This window comes from Harpia harpyja, chromosome 7 (assembly GCF_026419915.1).
Source record: "Harpia harpyja isolate bHarHar1 chromosome 7, bHarHar1 primary haplotype, whole genome shotgun sequence".
Classification (NCBI taxonomy): Eukaryota; Metazoa; Chordata; class Aves; order Accipitriformes; family Accipitridae; genus Harpia; species Harpia harpyja.
This window is the reverse complement of record NC_068946.1, coordinates 5,169,792-5,192,637: the sequence shown is the minus strand read 5'-3', so window position 1 is coordinate 5,192,637 and position 22,846 is coordinate 5,169,792. Positions and strand designations below refer to the sequence as shown.

General features: G+C 44.7%; 1 protein-coding gene and 1 long non-coding RNA gene across 5 annotated transcripts in view; both read left to right on the top strand.

Moving 5' to 3' along the window:
* LOC128143677 (uncharacterized) overlaps nt 1-5,323 on the top strand; it is a 35,531-nt gene extending 30,208 nt beyond the window's left edge. Inside the window, exons 10-12 of one of the 4 annotated variants that reach the window (XR_008235848.1) lie at nt 43-121; nt 2,745-3,066; nt 4,382-5,323. This is a non-coding gene — a long non-coding RNA (uncharacterized LOC128143677). Of the gene's footprint in view, nt 1-42; nt 3,067-4,298 lie in introns of all 4 variants that reach the window. The other 3 variants (XR_008235847.1, XR_008235846.1, XR_008235845.1) reach the window with 3 other exon arrangements.
* A 396-nt stretch (nt 5,324-5,719) lies between these two features.
* GPR157 (G protein-coupled receptor 157) lies at nt 5,720-22,363 on the top strand. Its single transcript, XM_052791109.1, is given in 8 exon segments — nt 5,720-6,104; nt 6,107-6,150; nt 8,384-8,440; nt 9,122-9,589; nt 16,090-16,303; nt 18,751-18,945; nt 19,450-19,714; nt 22,130-22,363. Coding segments are annotated over 7 exon segments (1,275 nt in total). The 5' UTR covers nt 5,720-6,029; the 3' UTR covers nt 19,672-19,714; nt 22,130-22,363.
* Nucleotides 22,364-22,846: the final 483 nt, after the last annotated feature.

Below are 22,846 nucleotides of genomic sequence, written 5' to 3'. Positions count from 1 at the left end.
GTATTGCTGCAGTTGCTTCATTGACTCTTTGTTTGTCCCCAGACTCTTGCCTCCTGTGAATGAGAAGAGAGGAGGAGCTCGAACAACCTGCCCTAACTTCCCTCCTTCCGTGATGCCAGCTGTGAGTGTTTCTTTGGCAGTGTCTTAGCTGGTTGTTGTGAACAATAGTCAAGGAAGCAATCAGCAAGTATACTGCCCTAGAAGTGCTACACATTGTTGGGCCTGCCTCATATCTCCATGGCTTGAGGTGGATGGGGATCCAGGCTGGGATGCTGCCCAGGTGTACTGTGTTGCACTGGAGCTTGGGGTGTCTGATGGAGCAGAGGGCTAATGTGAGAAATGCCACAGGATGCCTGATGATGTGGTCACTGCATCAGAGACGAAAGGTGAACAAAAGAGGATATAAACATGTTGCAAGTTACTTTGCTCTTTCTTTGTCCTTCCCACACACATCTTCCTGAGAGTAGAATACCAGCTATTGTTAGTAACACTGCAAAAATGCAATACTAGATATTGGGAGAAGGGCCTGCTTTTAGGAAGAATTCATGCAAGCCTCAACCTCAGTTTGGTAATGACAAGCTAACTTGGCTTTGAGCCTAGCATGGGAGCAACTCGCCTGTAGTCACTACTTCTCCTGGGTGCTGGTCAGCAGCTATTCATTGCAAATATATGCAGTCAAGTGCCCCAAAACTTAGCTGATCTTTCTGGGTAAGATTTAATTAGATTTTCATTATGCAATAAGACATTTCTTCTTACTTTGTCTGGATAAGAGGGAGGCAAGGAGGATTTATGGAAAGGACAAATCCATGATATGGGATTGTTCTAAGGGAGGAGATGCAAGAACACCCCAACTGTGGAAGATGGAAAGGCCTTGCCCAGATCATATTTAAACTTCCAGCATTCACATAGAGGATAAGAACTTACATAAATTTTGATCTAACCAAGTTGGTTTTGTGTTTTACTCTCTGTGGCCCTCACTGACTTGGCATGAGCTGGGTGTCTGATCCAGGGACACTGGAGCTCCAACCCTCTTGAAAAAACTAGCTATGACTTTTGTTGCCCACACTTCTGTATGCTTCCTTTTTTTTTTTTTTTCCCCAGACATGAACATAATTGCACTAATTACAGGGAGTTGTGAAATTTCATGAACTGTCTCTAAAAGTTCTGCACTCAGAAGATAATGGATGGCCAGAAGGGAGCATGGTATCCTTCTGTTGCAAATCTTCTGAAACTTCATCTCTGCTTTTGCAGGATATTTGTTGTGAGACAGATGTTTTGAGCTAGTACATCAGATTTCCTGATAAAATACTACTTTTCTATGGCTTTTTACTTTCAGGTTTTTTCCTCTTCATAGAGCCAAATATGACCATCAGTTCCACGCTTTCTGGGGAGAAACAGGGTGTGTTGTTATAGGTAATGAGAATGGCTAAAAAATATCACCGGAAGATCACCATGAAGATCACCACAGAGAGTGCCTCTTTGTATTCTGTGTAAACGCCCTTTGTAGTGCCCTTTCCTGAAGTGCCACTGCTGCATAACTTGAGTCTGAGCTGGGTGTTGGCTGAATGGAACTGATGCAATGACTGGAATGTGGTTGGGGTGACAAACATGTGGGGCTTGACCTGTGTCACTTAGCATGTAACTGCTGAGCAACTTCATCTGTGTTAATAAAGTCAGTGAGTTTGAATTCCAGGTTATAAGATAATGTTCTGCTCTTCAAGTTTGCTGTATGTAACTTTGCAATAGTGCTTAAACCAGGATGGCTAGTAGCAACTAACTATCCAGTTAGCTTCTGTAAATATGTGGGCACTGCATTTCAAATAGTTCTATGTGCTCCTTGCTACCCGGGAAAGAAGCATAATGCAAACAGCATTGTTGAATACCAAGTGGTGTTCTGAAGTTCTGCGCTGGGGATGTGACTGTGGCTGACCCCTTAGTTGGATGAATGGTAGTGGCTCTGCTGGGACCTGAGCAGTCAGCACCCGCACATGGAACGAGAATCTGTAAATTGTTTAACACAAATATTTTATGTCTGCCTTCAAAGAAGGAGGGTGAAGAGTATGATATGGTGTTATACAACCCATTTTCAAGGTCATATTTGGATTCTGGACTGTAGCTGTTGAGCGTCTTGTGTCAATGAAAGAAAGAGTCTAGTGCGCTCTGTTGCGCCCTTTCCCTTTAGCAGAATTGTCTCTGCTGCTTCGCACTTCATCTGTTTCAAATAACTTCTGTGAAATAACTTAAGTGAGGCTTCTAGCTCAGTAACCAGAGAAGCAGACATGCTTCATGACTCTTCCTACTTGAGGGTCTCATTATTAGCTTTTATATTCCTGTCTTATCTGTGTTAAAACTACAGGCTGAAGGCAGACCTTTCTGTTGCAAAGTACAGCGTATACCTCCAGTTCAATTTACAGTAAAAGCTACATGCCCAAAATCCTACTATTTGGCCTATTTTACTACTATTAAATATAAGAGATGCAGTCCACACATTTTTATTATAGGTAATGAGAATGGCTAAATTAAAAAATTGAAAGATTGTCACAAAGATCACTACAAAGAGTGCCTCTCTGTATGCTGTGCAAGTGCCCTTTCTAGTGCCCTTTCCCAAAGCGCTACGGCTACATACTTGAGTCTGAGCTGGGTGACCTTAACAGCAGGTCTTAAATGTATTATTTTTTTGTTCATGGCATACTGTGTTTCATTGTGAATGTACAATATTAATACCTTTATTTTTCTCCACGCAGCCACAGCATGAAGGACTATCCCATATTAATCTCCTAATTTAAATTTGAAATGAAAAACTATCGCAACACTTGGAGCATACTTTAATGCGTTGATTGTGCTGGCTTGATTCCAGCAGTGTAACTAATTGCATTCTGCCTGCAAAAAATTCTCATTGCTCATGGCTTTTTTGAGTGTTGCTGGCTTGAATTCTTGTGTGATCTCTGCAGCCTGACTACACATTTTTGGTGCTGATGGAAAACTGCTTAAAATGACTAAGCATCTCTCCTTGATGAAAGAAAAGCCATGGGGCTTGCTGAACAGATCCAGTATAGTGCTCTGCTGGTAAGTGATGGGTGTGTCCTGTTTCAGCACTTGTGTACACACACTCTGCTCTGCGGTTCTAGTACACTGGAGATGGAACATAAAAGACTGCATAAATCCCAGGCTCATCTTGATCCAGGAGTTTTTTTACACTGTTGTGCTTGCCTCAGGGCCATTCTTCTATACCCATGCCAAGCCTGCCAACAGTTGAAAATTTGTTACTGTAACAGTTAGTTGTCTGTCATGTTGGTCTGGTTAAAGAAGATAAGGGGACTGCATATTTCTCTCTTGAGAATCACAAGGTTGGAGTAACAGCTAACATGCCAAAGTTAGTACTCGGACACCGAAAGCAGACCTGCCTGCCTTGGAGCGCATGCTTTTATGTTACTGTTGAACAACAGAGGCATGGGAAGTAGGAGAATGGGGGGTATTAATCTAGCCATAGCAGCAGCAGAGAAAGTCACGGTGTTTGGTCTTGCATAATCAAGATAAAATAGGAATTCACATAGCGTTTGTTAATTCCAGAGGACCTAGAATGAGTTTAAATTAACTAGTTACAAAACCATGAAACTTTGCTTTGCAGTTTCCTGCACAAGAAGAGTCAGAGAAAACAGTACGTATCCTTTATACCTCCAAATTAGTGTATTGGCTCTATGTACTTCTATGTGTATTGCAATTCTGCTTCCAGAAAGCCTGTTCTCTGTATGTAAAATGGCCTCCCACTGTGCCAAACTTCCAGTGTGGGTCTTTGCATGCGAATGTCAGATTCTTCCTAGTTGACTTGGTGGTACCTAGCTGTACTTGTTACAGAGCTGTCTTGACCCCAGTGTTTGCCAAGTAAAACCTTTCAAATCTCTGAAAACTATTTTTCTGAGAAGAAAAGCCACGTGAGACTTGGCTATAGTGTCTGCACCTATTTAACCGACTGCCTTGTTGCTTAGCATTCTTAATAGATACGTAGGGAATGTATTTCCTTGTGGGTTTTTTGCTTGATTCTTCTAAATCTACTTGAAGAAGTTGTTATCTAGAGGGGGCAGCTACTGAGAAATTGTTATGAAGGCTGTCAGTGATCATTTTGGAATTTCTTGAGCAGCCCTAGATTGCTTTCATTAATGCTATATGAAAAGCTGTCTGTATTAGTGTCTATCTAAAATGGAATAGATGGGGTTAATAAAGTCAAGGATTAGGTCCTTAATCTGCTCCAGGACTGCTAGAAATGTAGAATTTTTTTTTTTTTTTCGGTCACATGCTAGAAAAAGCAACAAAGGACAAACACGAGGATTTTCACCTCTCTCAGAAGCCTTCTCTTAACCATGCTTCCCTGGCTTCCTTTCAGCTGATGCAGTGAACCTAAGGATCAGGTGATGACTTAGAAAAATGGTCTCGTTCTCCTGGAAATGAAGAGCTCAGGTGCTGGTAAAACTGTTGGCTAGCCTTTTTTATTGTGTTATGATTCCAGAGTTAGCTTTATGTTTCCAGAGAATCAGGTTTGTTAACTCTTGGCTAGATGTTTTCATATATACATAGTGTCTTGCATGGGCATAGCCAGGCTGTGCAGAAGATCTGTGTCAGTGAAAGGTTATGCATGATGCACTTCATTTTGCATTCTTTTGAGAAGGGTGGGAGTTGGGTGTCATTGCTCCCAGGCTGCACCCTGAGAAGCTAATGAGTACAAGAAACAGTTGTACTGACTTCCTTGAGAGGAACTGCATGGTGATTTGAAAACTAAAACATTAAAGGGCTTTTGCCCAAACTGAGCTTCTGATGGGTGATTTTTTAATTTTTTTTTTCTTTTGGTTATTTCAGTACAACACATCTACTTTTTTTTTTTTTTTTTCCTATGGGTGCAGTGAAACTGGGCTCTACTTTTTTCCAGGCTCCTATTTGAAACTACTGTCGAAGCTGTGGGCATGATGCAAGGATGGCAAAAGGTGACCAAGGTACATCTGCTGGTGTTAGAGCCATCTGCCTTCATCAGAGATAGAGATATGGCAGAGAAGCAATTGTTAGAATTGTCAGGACAATGGTGATGGAGAAAATACTACTGCCTGGAACAGCAGTGACCTCTTGTGGGTAGTGAGGATGGCTGATGATGCTGGCGGTTGGTACTTGGGAGTCAGAGGATATTAATGTGTTGTAATTATGTCTGTGGCCCTAAAGTGAATGTGGTAAAGGGAGCTCGGATTCTCTTGGCTAGGTATTAGAAACAATCAGCTATAAATGATGCTAAGTCTTTTCTTCTTCACATGTATGTGCTCTGAAGCTGACATGAGAAATAGCGTCAGACTCCTCTCTCTCTGGTGAACCCAGAGTTGGCCTTTGAGCGTATCAGCGGAGTAAGATAGAGTGAGACCAGAACTTTTGCTCGTGTACTTTTTCCATGAAGTGTCTTCATTTCTGGTAAAAGCTGTCTCACCGATCTGGCACATAATCAGGAGAGTTACATGGTACTATGCAAGCAAGGATTGTGTCTGTGATATGCAGAGGTCCTGTGAGGGTCTCGGCCCCTAAAAATCACATAAAAGACCTAAGGCATATAACCAGGTTCCTAATGAAATGAGAACTATGCCTCAGCCCAGCTGCCCAGTCAGCTGCAAAGGCGAAGTAAAAACTTCTTGTTGAAGCCTTTTTTTTTTTTTTTTTTTTTTTGAAAAAGTTACGTCACTACATTCTATCTCACAGTTAGTGGAGGTAAATTCAGGTCGTTACAGCTCAACTGATGCTTCCTAAGATGCAGGGTGTAGCCTGTGTGTCAGAAAGCTCTTTTAGTAGTCGGTGAGATTAATTCAAGTCAGGAAAAAAGACTTTCTGTGTCTTTCCACCAAACACCAGGTTGCTTTGCCTCGCTGTGCTTTGAGAGCATCTGAAGGTGAAATTCTTAAAGGAGAATTTTCATTTTGTATGTTGCTTTATGACAAGCTAGTTGCTCAGATTTTTTACTTCTCTCTACTCTGAGCTACACACAACACTGCCTTTGAATTGTCATGTATCTTTGGGCAGTTTCCAAATATTTCTATTCTCTGGACAACTGCAGATTCCATGGGACTGAAGGTAGGAATGTGTATCCCAGCAGAGACAGCTGCACTACTACCCTGCAATTAGAAGGTAACAATATCAAGATTATAGGAATGCCGTGGAGATGCTGGGTGGTGGATGTCTTGCATGTGCAGATATCAAGAAAATGAAAGGTAGTGGGAATCTTTAATGAGAAGTTATTTGCCTTTTATTACTCAGTTTTGAAGCACTAACTCTTCATGCATGCCCTCCTGTTGAGCGATGACTTCTGCGTGTAAATTTACTGTATTCCTATTTTTAGAAAATAGGGAGAGATCCAGCAGAAGATCTTATGCCTGTCCTATTTCTTTCTGATTGCTAAGGGAAAGATACATCTCTTGGTGAATTGAGACAAAACCAGAATTTGCATTTCCACAAACTTGTGGTTGCGATTCAGATATTCCCTTCTCTCCAGTTCTAAAAAAGTAGTTTGTCAGGTCACCATAAGTTGCAGAAATAAACAATTAATCTTGCAAGACTTAATTAAGCTGTGTTGTAGAGCCACATCCGTTGCCCCAAAAGAAAAGCAACACGCAAAAGCCAGGGTATTTGATGAAGTGGTTTGTCTGGATGTTTGTGATAGGTGGGTGAGTGTCTTGTGCTATAAAAGTAGGGAAAGGGAAACCAAAGAACAAGGAAAAAGCCAAGAATGTGTAAGAGCAACAACTGGGAATGCAGCCTTGACAAAGTTTTGTCTCGTGTTTTTTGGGGGTCAGAGGGTAGCTAAAGAAAGCCTGGAATAATTAGCGAAAAAAAAGCTATTTGTGTCAGATTGCGTTGAGGGGAAATGCAAGTTGCTGCAACTTCCCTTTTCTATAAAGAACATGCAGAGGGCATCAGGCTCCAAAATAAACTTCTTCTAAATGTAAAAGCCTGCTTGACTGAAGTTTGAGTGGTAAAGGTCAAAAAGGTACATAGAAAGAAGATCTTGTTTCCAAAGGAAGTGAATTTAACAGAGCAAATGACAGATGCATCGAGGTGACCAAGAAGCAGCACACTAAGCCTGGGTGTAGCTGGAGACTTAGTAAAGAGAATTTTAAAAAGCTCTGAAGTTCTGTCTAGGAAAGGTGTTGGTGCGACTTGTCCTTGGAGATGAATCTCTGGAACAAAAGCGGTGTGTTTGGATGGCACCAGAAAGGCAACTGTAAGATGGTTCATTTGTGAGGTGCTCTGCGTGCTGACCCATGTTGGCCCCTTTTGTGCTGTGGTAAAACTGATTGAAATCAATCTGATGAACAGCTCTAAAGACTTCATTCAGAACTGGCACCCACTCCTAGGTAGCCAAGGCATAGCTGAATGTAAGTGAAAAGCTCTTTGTGAACTGGCAGAGTGGGTGTGAAGACTTACCCTGACAAACTGATGTATCCCCAAGGACTTCCAGGATTCATGAGAAAATCGGATTTGAACTTTAAAAGTCAAAACCAGATGAAGATAATCAAAAGCTTAGGGAGGCAGTTGAACTGGCTGCAGGTTTTGAATACAGCTGTGCAGCAGAGTAGTGGAAGAAGAAATTGCTGCAGTGGAAAAATGGGAAAACCTGCTCTTAAAAACATGGAAGCAGTAGTGTCCCTCATACATCTGAGGGGAATGCGGGTTTGTTTTTTTAAAAGTGCAATTGTTTTTCCAGTAAAGCTGCAATAGTGCAAAAATAGAGTTCAATTAAATACTAGTTATCCTGAAAAACTTAGTTGTAAAATGGTGTGTTCTAAATCAAAGACGTCAGAAGAAGTGATTTAAAATGTTGAGAGGAACTCCTCAATTCGCAGGATGGGAATGTAAAACTGAAAGGACAGTGTGGCCAAAAGTAATATGCAAACACTGAATAATTTGTGGGTTTTTTTTAAGATATTTCTGTCAGATGTGTTTTCTGGGGTGTGTCGGATGGCTTCAGGGTGCTGAGAGAAGCTTGGGTGGGGGATAAGGCACCTGATTTTACAGGTCAGAATAAACCTTGTTAAAACCTGTGAGTTCAGCAGGGATCCTTCATGGTTAGGTAGCTAGGAAATGGTTGAACTGTTTGAGAGAACAAGACACCTGAACAATAACAATCTCCTTTGGAAATTGAGCACATCACTATCCACATCAAAGGTGTAAGGTATGAGTTGTCTGTGTGGATGCCAGTGAAGTATTGGGCAAGTTAGAAGCAAACAAGGACATGCTTTCAGCTTCTAAGTTCTTTGAAGAGGGGGGGAAAAAAGCATTTTCTTACCAACAGAAGTGTAAAATCTGTTCAACGTGATAGTGAATGCTCTATTGTGTCTGCTGCTTGTTTTCTGCCTCCCAGGTTGCAGGAGACCGCGAGAGTCAGTGCTGGCGTGTTCCAGAGTAAAGAACGTGGAAGGTAAAGATAACACGGGTCCCACCTCGGGAAGGTGAAGGGACCGGGGGGAGGATTGCTGGCCTGATAACCTCTGATCCTGGGGATCTGAACACGTATGGTTCAAACTGTGTGGTCTGCGTTGTTGAGAGATTATATATATATGGTTTTGTCTCGGAAAAGGGTTGGGAGAGTTGTGTGCTCTCCTTGGGGAAGAAAGGCATCAAGTATGGCTTTTAGGAGACGATAGTTAAAGCATTTATTTCTGAATGGGTTCCTTCTGTCACGTTGCACCAGGCAGTCACGGTGGGTTGTGGTTTGTTTTTTGTTTGTTTTTTTTTTTTTGTTTTTATTTAAAGAAAAAAAGGTGGGTTTTGCACCGGGGGGGGGAACACGGCAGTTTTCTCTTAAGTGCCCTGCCGTGAGCGGTTCCAAATCCCAGCCAGCTGCAGGGATTTCCCTGGGGGAAGCGGGGAGGAGGGGGGGGGGCCGGGCCGGCCCTCACATGACGGGCGGGACCGGGGCCGGGACGGGGCGGGCCCGGGCCGCTCCCCGGGGCTGCCGGGCCGGCTCCCCGGCGGCTGTCCCCGCTCCTGCCGTGGCGTTTCGCATCCCTTCCTTTTCCTTTTCCCTCGCCGCCGTGCCGCAGAGCGGAGCTGGGCGGTCGCCTCCCCTCCCCTCCCGGCTTTCTCTCCCTCCTCCTCCTCCTGCTGCTGCTGCTTCTTCGCCTCCCGGCTGTTCCCGGGCTGTTCCCGGGACGGGTGCCGCGTCCTTGTGCCCTGCCTCCGTCCGCGGCATGCCCGGGCCGTTGCCTCCCACAGAGCTGTACGCCTCGGAGCGGGTCGTCGTGCTGGTCTCCTGCGTGCTTTCCTTCGTGGGTTCCAGCCTCCTGGTTTGCACCCATGCCCTGTGGCCGGAGCTGCGGACCCGTCCCCGCCAGCTCCTGCTCTACCTGTCGCTGGCGGACCTCCTCTCGGCCCTCTCTTACTTCTACGGGGTGCTACAGGACTTCGACAAGACCTCGTGGGACTGCGTGCTGCAGGGCGCCCTGTCCACCTTCTCCAACACCAGCTCCTTCTTCTGGACCATGGCCATTGCCCTTTACCTCTATATCACCATTGTGAGGGGCTCGCCCACAGGCACGGGCTTGCTCTGCTGCTTCCATGTCGTGAGGTGGGTGCTGGCCGCTGGCCCCGGGAGAGCACGAGGTGTGGACCCCCCACACGAGGTGTGGACCCCCCGGGCACCCACCCTGTAGCCCACAGCCACCGCTGCTGCGTGTGGCGTGCTCTGCTCTGCGATGAAGCGCTTGGATGGTTGCTCGACTCACTTGCTCGTTGCTTAAGGATAGCGTGTCCTTCTCAAGGGCCTTTTAAACAAGGATTTTGCTGTCTTTTAACTAACCAGCCCTGCTTATTTGCCCCCTCCCCTTCCAAGTGAAGAAATGGAGATGTGGAAAAGTTAAAAAAAATTTTTGCTTAAGGTCACATAGAAAAATCTCTGGCAAGAGGTAACGACTCCGAAAATCCTGGCTTCTGCTTTCCCTTCACAATCTGCTCTGATGTCCTGGAAATAATACCATGAAACTTGTGTTTGCGATACCTGTCTGCTGCTGCCAGAACTCCGGTGTTTGGGATCTGTTTCCGCAGGTCCCTGACTTACTGGTGTCAGTCTGGTCTGTAGATCCTTCCCCTTTCCCCAGGCAGGTTGCTGTAATTCAATACTCGTAGGAGAATGTAGCCTACAAGTGAGGCGGCTGCTAGAAAAGCACTCTGTAGGTTGTTTTGGCATGTTTGATTGAAAGCAAAACAAAACAGACCACAGTGTAGCTTTATGTCTCAGTTTCTGCTATTTAGCAAGCCGATTTTCCACATCATGTTTAGTAAAAGCTTTCATTATGCAATTTGAGCTTGTGGAATCATGTGCTACCTCCACACTGAGCAAAACAGTGATCCTTTAGTCCTCTGTGCTGCCAGGCTTTTGCAATAAATTATTAGAGGAATGATTTTGCTTAAAAAAAAAAAGGCCATTAGGGCAAGTAATGAATTTTCTTCTGGTTTCTTAGTCAAATATTTGTCACCTTTTATTTTCAAACAGCATAATTTGGGAGATGATTGAATTAGAGTTGAGTCCAGGTAAAGGTGGGCCAGGGAAAGACATTAAGGCTAAGCCTGAATCAGGGAGGAACTTCAATTCCTGCCCTGCCGGTTGTAATTCTTGTTTGACAGCAAGGTCCACGTGTGAGGAAGCCCGAGGTGACTGCATACGCATCTGGGTACACCAGGCTATTGTTGGTGAAGTTGAAATAAGATGCAGTGGGACAGTGGAGTTTGTCAGGTTACTTCATTTCAAGTGAACAGAGTTGCTCTATAAGAATTATGGATAGGATGGAGTGCCAGTAGAGACCCACATGTTGCTTAAGGAACAGAAAAAAAGTAGTCCGACTTCTTTATGGGCGTGCTGTCTACATCAGGCTACATCAAAGAGTTGATGCAAATGTGGACTATTTGTAGTTTTTCTGTCTGCTAATCACTTGTTGTGTGGCCTTTGCCTGTACTTTATTTAACTTCTCCGTTTGGTTTAATGCTTCTCGAAGTGCAGAAAGAAACGGGCAGATTCACTGAAATAATGTTGGCCATAATCTGGGCACTCTTTTAAAACTGTAAAAATCCTGAAAGATTGTTCTAACCCTGTGACAGAGAGGAAGGGAGTGTTCAAACAACTTCCTCTGAGTGAATTTGCTAGGTTTATTTTCAGGTCTTCGCAGTAAAAATAAAATGACATCTTCTGTTCTTGGTATTGATCAGTTCCACTTCTTCTGTTTAAAGGGCAATACAGAGAGCTTTCACCGAAGACCCATTGCCAGGTTCTGCTTCATAAATGACTCCCATTCTGTGCAGAGCCAGAGTTTAATGTTGCTTCCTGCTTTATGAACTGCATAAAAAGCCAGAGAAAACAAGTGAGGACCTGTTCTCTGCTCATTCCCTTGTGACCCATCTTCCTTCTTTCCTTCCCTGCACTTTTATCATTACCTGAGAACTCAATCATAAAAATCCAATTCTGGACATCATACTTGGAGATGGCTTCCCCTTGCACTTGTTGGCGCTTCCAAGTCCTACTGGCTGTCTGTGGTGCCGATAGCCTAAAAATCAAAATTTTGAGTACCACGCAGATAGGAACTGCTGCAACTGATAAGAAAAGCTACTGGTACAGACGTTAATTGCAGAAGGTAGGTGAGGGAGACCTGTCTAGGGCAAAAGGAAAGGTGGCAAAGGGCAGATGATGTTTTAAGGATTTAAAGATAAGTTTCCAGTATTTTTGTCTAGGCAAGAACCTGGGATTTCCCCCCCTCGCTTCATAGGTTGCTAATGCGGTCATGCAGCGACCATTGTGTGAAGAGTCATTCTGAGACACTTCTGGAAGGGATTCAAGGCAGGATGGAGTTTTGTCATGCGTGTTTCCTATTCTTTCTTCACAAGCAGTTACTCATAAGGGGCAACTGTTTGTAAAGATGAATACTTTTTTCGTGTTGAGTATAACCAGAGACTGTTTGTTCTTTAGCTGAGTGGAGCTGACTGAATATATGTTGGAAGTCAATACCTGAAATTTTCTTTTTAGGGGAATTAGGATGTCACGCTGGATCAAACCTGTCAAGCAGGTTTGTTCCTTGCTGATTCATGTGGTAACACATCCACCTAGTCTACTGCTAGACTAGAGAACTAAAGGCTCTGTTTTGGTTTTAAACTTGTTGAGCTCAGATGAGCTTTGAAAACAAGCTTATAGTTAGCTTTGAAAATATTTATGTAGCTGTAAGGTGTAGGTTCTGGCATCCAGAGTGTAAATTTCCAGGCTACCTCACTTGTTCGGGATTTCTAAATGTCAAGTATCATTTAGTTGCATAATGTCATCTTTGCTGTGAGAGTAGTTGATCCAAACTCAGGGTGAGGAATGGACCAGAACCCACCTTGGCATTGTTTCTTCCTTTGCTTTTGATAGCAATTGCTGCCAACTTTTGAAGTATTTGTATTTCACGATCAGGCTACGCAGACGGTTATAAGCATATATATGCTTACTTTTATATGTAGATATAAAAAAGTAAAATATGTATCTGTGTGTTTATATAGATGTTTATAACCATGCATATATATGTATATATATGTGTGTGTATATATACGTATATACGCATGCATGTCCATGGAGTACTTGGGGATCCTTTCATGTACTACTGTATTGTACATCTGTGGCCTCAAAGGACTGCCTCATGCATGATTGGGACAGTGCCAGTGCTACATTTCAGAACTGGACTTAAGTCCCGAAGTGTTGCCTATAAGGTGCGGAGATCTCTTGAAATTTGCTGTGGCTCTATCGTTTAGTTTATTAAAGCTTGTAGGCCAGGCCAACTGAAGTGCGAGCTACTTGACTGCTGGTGCCTTAGCTTTTAAATTCTTGGATGCTTCTCTGGGAGGAGTCTCTGCTTGGTACCTGGAAGCTTGTACTTTGGTACTGCAAACTGTTTAATGTTTGAGTGTGGGGGGGAAGCAAAAATGAAATTGGAGCAGATTTGGTCTGGAGTTCTGCTTACAATGTATGCTCAAAGCTCTTCCCTGAAATTGGCTGGTATATCCAGAAGACTGATTTTTCTTTCTTTACAGAGTAAAAATTCCTGTCCCTAGAAGGAGTTGCCTGCAGGCTTGCTGGTAGGATGGCTTGTTGTCTGACCTGTGCAGGCAGGTGACTGCAAATCTTCCCTGCTTGTAAGAACCTCTGGTGGAAAAAAAAAACAACCAAAACCAAACAAAAAACCAAACCAAACAGCTGTGCAGTGTAAATCAAAATGTGGTATTAAGCAATCTGACCCAGGCATACCGAGGACAAGAAAACCAATACAACTTGAGCTGTACGCTACTATAGTTTAAGGGTTCTTGTCTTGCCTTGTATAAATGCAGCATTGGTGTTAACGTGGACAGATATGCTGGGTCGTGTGTATTTTTATTAATAGATTGCTGGGGGCTGTATTAGGGAAGTAAGTACTGTTGTATTTGCCTTAGGGATGGGATTGCCAGCCTTCTTACAGAGATGCAAGGAGTAGTCTTCTTTCCCTTCTTTCCCACACTGATTGCATTTAGATCCAAGTGTGCTTTTGGGAGGCCCAGCCTACGTGATTGTCCCGTCTTTGGGGCTCAAGAGTAAAATTTCTGCCTCTCTGTTATCTTGGATCCTTTTTATTCCAGTCTTTACATATGCCTTTGGTGTATAATGTTCTGGTTCTTTGTTCCTCCATTCTTATAGATGAGTATAAAGCATTGGTATTTTCCATTCCTTGGGAAGCTGTCGTTTAGGGGTTCTTAAGAATACTCAAATCACTAGTCTCGGTTCTCCTTTCCAGTTTTCTAAAATCGAACTGAAGTTCACTGGAATGCCCGATTACTTTCTAGATTCTTTCTAACTTCACTTTGAGTTTGTAATGCTTTGTCCTTGGTGTTAGTTGTAATAGCCATCTGATCCCAGCACACTATTTCAGTGAAAATTAACTGCCTGGTGTGTGGCAATTTTCTTCCACATTCTTCCTTTTACTAGTTAGATACTAGAAGATTTTTTTAAGTCCCTTCCCTAGCGGTCTGTTATTTCCTACTGTTGCCTCTCTTAACTGTGTCTGTATGTACTTACGCTGTTCTCTTTAATGTCCATGCCTAGTAATTTGACCTGGTTTTATTTTCTCATATAATTCCTTCAGTTTCAGGTCACTGTGGAGATCATTATTTAGGCAAATTAGTTTTTTAATACACTTCCTTTTTCTTGGTGCTGCACTCATTTGTGCTTGTGTGTGTTAATATGGTTTCTTTAAGGAAGTGCCAGTTCTCTTGAATTCTTTACCCCAGTGGTCAGTTCTTCCAAGTGTACAGAAATTTGAATCTCTCCGAATCTGTAATCCTTGTTTCCAGGCAAATTACAATTTTTACCAAAATGAGTCTTGAGTTTTGCGTAGAAATTTTTATGGTGGTGGCAATGTTTGGAATGTTTTTAGAAAGCCTGCTCTGATAATAGCACGGGGAGGGCTTCCTGCAGCAGAACTGTCCTTAAATAACAACACTGGCTTGGATTAGCACTGGCTGTTCTGAACTGAACATTGAAACAAAATGTTCTAACCATGCTAAAAGGTTGACTCTGAATTTTTTACAGCATTACATTTACATCTCTTTTCTTTCGTGAATAGGTGAACACAGACATTATTTAAGAGTAGGAAATGGGGTATTTTCAAAATCTAGTATTATGGAATTATCTCCAATTTTTCAGTTGGGCTGTGGAATTTCAGATAATCTGATCTAGGCAACTGCTGGTTGACTACATAGTCTGATGCATGTGAAACTGATTTTAGGAGGAAGATCCTTTTCATGTTCTCTGCAGCTGCTCCAGGCTGTCAGTGAAGGACAAGTGTGAACCAGGAAGGTAATGAGAGCAATACAGTAATGGCTTTGTTTTCTTTGCATCTGGAGAGACCAGGAGGGTTTTGCTGGAAGCTCAGTCTGAGCACTCTCTGAAGCATTCGTGTCATTTATTGAAGGAGTGTCCCTTGTCCCTCTTAAGGCTCCACAGAACCTTTCTCTGAGGATGAATATGGGAAGGGCAGGTGATGCATTCAGTTGAATGCAGGGCAGTATTTCAGTTGGGCAGTAATTTGTGAGTTGTACATCACAGGTTAGGGCAGGCCTGTAAAGTCCTGGGTATTAACAGCACCCAGGAAGGGGCTGAGTATTTTTACATTTGAGCTCATGGAATTTTTCAGTTCTTCCTCGTGGTTTTTTGTGGGTAGCCCAAGCTGCTGAGTGACTTAATGCACATGTGTCACCATAGTTACTTTTCTTCTAAATGCTTCCCTATATTTGCCTCTGCTGTCAAGAGAGAAGCCAAAGTCAAAACAGAGCTCCAAATTATGTGAATATGGCTCCTCTTTGCTTTCTTAGCTTTTTGCTGTTACTGCCAGTGCTTTTCCTTGGGAAGAAACTTGCCCTTTGTCCTTAAGAAATAATCCTTTCGCTCCCAAAATACTGACTACACCTCCATTTAAAAAAAAAAACAAAAAACACCAACAAAAAAACCACTGATGGAATATAATGGTGGATTTCTTTGTGCGTTGGTCCTTTATGTGCCAAGTGTCAGTTAGGAATCAGAATGTGGGATTTGGTTGCTCGTGTTCTGAAAGCTCTGAATCAGCCAGCTTGCTCTTTAATGGCTGGGTCCTACGGGATAGTCACATTGTACAATGTGCTGGCCTTGTCAAATCCTTGACCTCACCTGTATCCAGGAGAGAACGGGAGAAGGGGAGTAGGCGTCTCTTGTTCACCTCGCTGGACCCTGACCGCTTGCTGTGCGGGCCAGGTTCCAGTCTGGAGTGTAGCACATCGTTATGCATCTGTCCTTCAGGACTGGGGATCCAAGATCCTTAAGTGGGTCCCTAGGAAGTGGATTTGCAGTCCACATTCATATGCTGTCAAATACCTGTTTGTCAGTCACTTCCCTTAGGCTTGATGTAGGAGCGTCGATGTTCTGGAATATCTGTTGGCATCCCATCTGAAGAAGAATCCCTTGGTCTGTCACCTGTTTTCCCTGAGGTGTGGAGGGACTAAACTGAGTATGTTCTTGACTTAACCATGCTCTTCGTGTTCTTTCCTCAGCTGGGGAGTCCCTCTTGGCATTACGGTGGCGGCTGTTGCTCTGAAGAAGATTGGCTATGATGCCTCCAATGTTTCTGTGGGCTGGTGTTGGGTCAACTTGGATGCAGAGGATCGGGTCTTGTGGATGTTGTTAACGGGGAAAGTTTGGGAGATATTGGCCTATGTGACTTTGCCGGTGCTCTACATTCTCATCAAGAAGCACATTAATAGAGCGGTGAGTATTTTGCTGCTTTCAGCTTAGGTTACGGACTTGCTATGTGATTATATCCTCCCATGCTCTGAAGATTTTGCTGCATATTTAGCAGCTACTCGGGCAGGAATTGCTTCATATACCGCTGAAATGCACCTACCACTGGGAGAAGCAGTACACCTGATTGAGCAGCCTGCAGCATCAGGCTTCACTGTGTGACACTTCTTCACACAGTGACTTAGCACAAGAAAAATGTAAAAGCTTTTTGAAAACTTACGGGGTTATGGGATGTACATGAGTGAAATGTAAATCCTACAGTAAGAATTGAAACAGGAGGTGAAGGACAAAATTCAGCTTTAATCAATCTTCCACAGCTCCACTTGTACCAAGCCTGAGTTTGGCATCTGGATTTATGTAACCTCAGTCATTTTAGGAATTCTAATGATAATTAGCGTTTATGAATACCTGTTTTGTATTAGCGGCATAAAGTCCCATTTGGGAGTCTCGGCACTATAGCATTAGGCACCATATGCATACACAGTACAGGAAGACACCCTGTCCTAGGAGGGTTTCAGAATTCAGAGGCTTATTTGCTGCCGTTCCTTGTGAACACAAAGAATCCAGGCATCTAGGACAACATTTGCATAATAGAGAAATCTAGATGGAGCGTGGCAGAAGGAGCTACATCCAGAGATTCATTTTTTCTCAAAGTTGTATTAGGGAAAAAAAAACCCACATCTGGATAGATGTCCTTCTGGAAAATGCTGCCACTGCAAACCTGCTTGCTGTGGTGCAGCTATGGCAGTCAGTTAGGGGTAAACACAAATCTGGTTAGGGCAGGATCCTGCAGATGAGTCGGAAGAACAACGTAGTCTTAAGCAGTCCTAAGGGTCCCAGGAAAGGGTTTGCTAGTGCCTGTCACTGTCGCCTGACATAAATCAGACAGGACGCTGTGTTCCAGCAGCCGTCCAAGATAGCAGCGTGACTGCCTGGAAACCTGACCCCCCACCTGGCCAGGCTCTTACCCTCTTGCTCTGCCAGGGATTCTTGGGCGCTCTGCTCTCTCTTCCCCACTCCCAGCCCTGACCCTCTTAACAGGAGCAGTGCTGGGGACAGGCAGTTGTCACTCTCGGCTCTCATAATGAGGGGGCTGAGGGCCGGAGCAGCAGCACACAGGGTCTTCTGGACTTGAGCATCTCTCCTCTCATCCGTAAGGATTTTGCCAAGCCTGGTAGCCTGCTTACTAAGCCTCTTTACTGGCAGGAGGTCTCCCACTTCCAAGGAAGAGCAATAGGCAACTAGGACTGCGTTTGGGCTGTATTAATGGCTGGAGTGGGTTTTGCAGGAGTGGCTCCTGCACAGTCAGAGGCAGGAGAAGTGATGGAAATAGCTGTTGTGGGGGACGCACGCAGGGTGTGTACAAGGCGTGTTCCAAATGGAAGAGGCTGCGTGGGAGTGGATGGGAAGCTGCACTGAAAGCCCTCAGCGGGGTTTGACTCACGCCGCTGTGCAGTGTTGTCACACAGCTCTGTTCTGAAGTAAGGTGTCAGGACTGGGAGTACTGGAGTGAAGGAGAATACTAGGCATCAAAGTTGTGTGTGCTCTGTAGCCCTGATGGTAGGAAGAATAGTTTTCTGCAGGTCAGCTAGCCTGAGATTTAATCTCTTCACCCACATTAACATCATGTGGCCCATGTGCTGGTTTGACCTGCTCTCCCCCATCCAGGAATCTGAGTGCATCCTGTAGTTTTTGCCATAGGAAGGTCTCATGGGCCTTATACCTCCAACCATCCTGATCCAGGGCACAGATCCCTGAGTTTTTTCTACACGTGCTAGTGTGTAGAGGTTTGCTGGCTTGTCCAAATCCATGGAAGCCCATTGCTGACAGTATATGGTCAGAAATCAGGCAGCAGTTTCTACACAAACATACAGAAGGAATGGTTCATGTGGACATAAATTCCTTGTGGGACTTGCTGGCCGTGGCTATGGTGAAGGCCAAAAGTTTGAATAGTTTCAGAAGGATGAGCCAGACTTCTCCCCATATATATATATCTCTCAAGAGGCCTTCCCAAGGCCAAACCCTTAGCCATGCATTTACAAAGCAGTAAAGCCAGCAGCAGCGGGGCCAGGCCACTGGCCCAGCAAAACTGTTTTGTGGAGCACCACATTTTTTCTTTTTTACATTGTTATGACCTGGTTTCTTGGCAACTACGTAGTGATGTTTGTTAATATAAAGTTTTAGTGGCACTCTGCTAAGGGCTGGATATCCTCTGTTTGCCACTCCTTGGCTTCAGCAGGCATGTTTGCATTAGCAAGGGCAGAATGTGGCTGAAGACTGGTGCTCATAACTGTGTCCCTGTTAACTTCCTGCAAGATGCAAAAATATAGTTTGCTTTGGAAAGAATCCCTGTAGTAAATGTCCAATGTGTGTAGCTTTTTGTTCACGTTTTTGTCTCCCACCCTCCATGGAAGCACGCAGCGCTCTCAGAGTATCGCCCCATTCTCTCAAGAGCACCAGCATTGCAGCCCCGGACTTCCATAGCAGACAAGAAGTTGATCCTCATCCCTGTCATTTTCATCATCCTCCGCATCTGGAGCACTGTACGGTTCATTCTGACCCTCTGTAACTCTCCTGCAGTGCAAAATTCAGTCCTGGTTGTCCTGCACGTAAGTATTTGTCAGAAAATGCATTAGAAGGAGGATCTGGGAGGGAGATAAGGCTTCGTTGCTCTCAATATCACTTTTATGCGGCAAGATGCAGCGCGTTGCAAGAACATCTGCTCCCTCCTGGGAAGCGCTGTCTGGGATGCTCAGCAATAGCTATTTCAGCAGCATCTAGTGGCTACAGAGAATAACTGCAACAAGAGTGTTGGGCAGTGCTGGCTGCTTGTAGGAAAAGCAGGTTCAGCCCAGAAATGTTGGGTGTCTGTCCTTCAGCAGGGCTCAGCCTGCTCCTGCCCTAGACCAGGCTGTAGAAACGGCAACCCACAACAGCCATCTAGTCTGCTTTTGGGCGCAAGGTTGATTTTTCTGAATCTGTTTTTCTCATTTAGGTGGAAGTTGCTGACTGTCAGTTGGGCAGTGCTGTAGCTGGTCTGACACAATGTTTGCTTTTCTCTGGGGAGTACCTGTAGGACCGGCACTGGTTAATTCCTTTTCTTGCCCTCGCAGGGAATTGGTAACACGTTCCAAGGAGGTGCCAACTGTATTATGTTTGTCCTTTGTACGCGGGTGGTCCGGACTCGGCTGTTTTCCTCCATTTGCTGTTGCCACTATGATGAGTTGGATTGGCCTTTGCAAAGATCAGACAGCTACTGGCAGCGCCCAGAACCCCGCAAGGACAAGGATGTGCCAGGCCCTGAGCGGACGAAACCCCTGCTTTCCAGCACCTGAGCCTGGGCTGTCTACATCTCAGTGTTGATTTCTTCTTTTTTGGGTAAAGATCTGGTGTGAGTTTTTCCTCCTGGCCTGCCTGTGCACAGCTTCATGATGTGCGGGGTGGGGAACAGCTATCAGTAAGCAGTTGACAGAGAGGTAGGTTGCTGCTGCTGCTGCTGGGGGGGGTCCTGTCTGACTCTACAGCAGCTCCCCATCATGCTCATTTGGGGTGAAACCATTTATAGAACTGATCCACTCCCCTTCCCTGTGAGCTGGGGTAGTATCTCTTGCTCAAGCATGTAAAATGAGGAAATAGACTGCAGTGCTGTCTGGCCCACAGGGACAGGACACCAGTGAAAACTGAAGAAGAGGAATTAGTGGCTCCTTCTGTTGTAAAATACCATGCACATATACATTTCTTCAGTCCTGCATAGTTCAGATGTATTTAGTGCCCCAAGTATTCCTCATAAGGTAATGCAATCCCTGCTGCCGATCATCATAAAAAGAAAATGAAGGGTCGGTTATTCACCCAAGCTTACATGGAAAATCTGTAGGAGCCAAAACCTGACAGCAGCTCTTCATCATTTCAGGTACAAGATTGGACACTGATGCCTTGCATTGGTCTAGTTGTGCAAGCGTCTTATTTCCTTGCCCTTGACCTCATGAGTGATAGTTGGAGAACATGCAGGGGTGTCAAGACTTAATCCATTTAAGAGCACTTGGGACTGGGTTTCTGTCTATGAAGCAGATATTGATAGTGTTGATAGCCTCTTCAGTAACAGCGTGCAGCTGAAGGAGGTAAAAACCTAGAGCAGCCTTCCTGACTGCTTAGGTAAATGTAAACTGTGATGTGCTGGGAACTGCAGTCTCTTCAGAAAGAGTATGAAACCCTGTGTATTTCTGCAGCTATACTTACCCTGCAGGTCACACTCAGTAAAAAGGGCTGAGTCTGAAAGGCAGCAAGTCTGCCTGGGTCAAGGGGCACAGCAGGGGTTGAGCATCCTAGAAAGTGTTGGATAGATTGAGTAGACCTCTCTCATGTACGTCTGTTTCTTGTCCTCCTGGACCACAAAGCTCCCCCCCCCCCCCCCCCCCAAAAAGGATTTTTTAAAATCAATTGACAATTCTTTTTAATTCGTATAACAAGCTTTTGCAAAAAGAACAGGAGCCTCATGAATTGCCTGGGGAGAGAGGGCAGCTGTCGGGCTCCACTGTTCCAGGCACCCAGCTGTATTTTAACAGCACTCAGAACAGTTAAATAATACAGTGATCTCATGGGACTATAGGCAGAGATGAGTCCCGTTTTTTCCTGAATTGAAGACTTGGCATTAACTTTATTATTATATTAATATATTTAAGCCCCTTTGTACACAGGCTGTGTAAACATGGGAAGGTGGAGTCCTCAAGAGCTCCTTAGCTTGTTTCATGGGGCTGTAGAGGGGCTTAGCTCTTCAGCATCCCTAGAGTCTTTGAAGGGTAGATGCAAGCATCTTATCTCTGGCACAGATGACTTCAAGAGGTTTTCCTCCTTTCAAAAGGCTTTTTTAAACTTCTGGAAGCTAAGTAGCAACCTTGGTAGCTCAACCTCATGTTAATCCCACATGGCTTGGAAAGAGGAGCTATGTTAAAAACTTCTTGCAGAAAGGCAGGATAGTAAATCTTAAATTTTACCAGACTTAGAATTGTGCTGTGTTCAGTTTTTTGAAGCCAGCCCTGAAGAGAGGAAGTAAAATTGTCTCCAACTTGGCTTAAGGGAAAACAAAGCAAAACACCACAAACACAGAAACCCACCGCAACACCCCCCTTCCCCTCCCCCCAAAAAACCAACCCCCTCACCTAATCAAAACAGATTCCCTTGTTCTCAGTTTGCCTTTTTCCATAACAGAGCTCTGAGAAATGCTTTGGGAGGAATGTGCAGCTCAACAGAATTACATTTCCAGCTCCCAGGGGTTCAGAGAAGCATGCTGGTTTGTAAAGGCCAGATACTGGCAATAGCACCTGTGCTGATGCAAGTGGAATGTCTCTGGTCATCTTCATGTAGGCAAGGACAGAGAAGGAAAAAAACAGCCGACAGAGAACCTCTTAGAAGCTGACTGCAGCCTAAATATAAACAGTGATGGGGTGCAGAAATGCTTGGCTACTCCTGGCAGGTTCCCCTCAGTCTCTGGCGTGAAGCGCAAGGGTGCTGCTGGAGTGCAGTTCTCCCTGCAGCCTCAGTTGTCTGTGAAGATGCCTCTGAACTCTTTCTTGTCAGGCATGGACTGGGGAGTTTTAACTGGGATGTTTTTGAAGGTGGCTGAGGTTGGGGTATCTGGCTGTGCTTTAGGAACGGGGCCATCATGCCTGTTTTCAGCTGCTGCAAGGTGACGTCCCTGCAGCTTGAGCTGCGGCAAGCTTGTTGTCCTGGCTCAGGGCAAACCTGTGCGCGCTGGCTGCAGGAAGACAGATTTTAATTGTGCTTCATTTTGAGCAGGTGCAGGATCATCCCAGAGTCCCACGGAGGGAGCTGAAGCCTGGGGAAAAGCACCGCTGGAGTGGCTGAGCAAATGGAAGAGGTCGCAGTCCTCCTCGACATTCAGATACCAGCTGCTTTGGTCTTGAACTTTGCTCAGGATCCTCTGGAAGATACTGTTTGGCTGTATCCCAACTTCCTGATCTTCTTTCTTCCCTCCTTCCCCTCTCCCTCCACTATAAATCTTAAAAATTGTTTGGGGTTTTGCTTTTCTGTCTGACAAGGAGAATGTGTCATGAGTTCTGGGGCGAACAAATATCACGGTGATAGGAAAGCTTCGGTAGCTGCTGAATAGGACTGTCCTGGGCATGGATTTCAGTCCTAGTGTGTGAGGTCTTCCAGGGAGCTCCAGACTAGCTCCTGTTCTGCACTTGAATGTGGACAATAGTGTGCGAACATGTTTGTTTTGTGGTGGTGATGGATGGCTCCTCTCGATGGTTTATTCCTCCTCCTCGGTGGTTAGGGCTCATCATCAGGGTTTGTGGTGGCAGCATGCTTATTGCCTCCTGGGAAAATCTGATCTCTGTAGACTCCCTTGGTGCTCAGGGATATCTGGGTGTACCACCCCAGCCTCCAGCAAGGATAGCCCTCACCAGCAGCAAGAGGTTGCCTGGCATGTGCTCTGAACTCCAGATGTCCTCTGGTGAAGCACAGGCTACAGTCTGTTCTTGCTTTGGG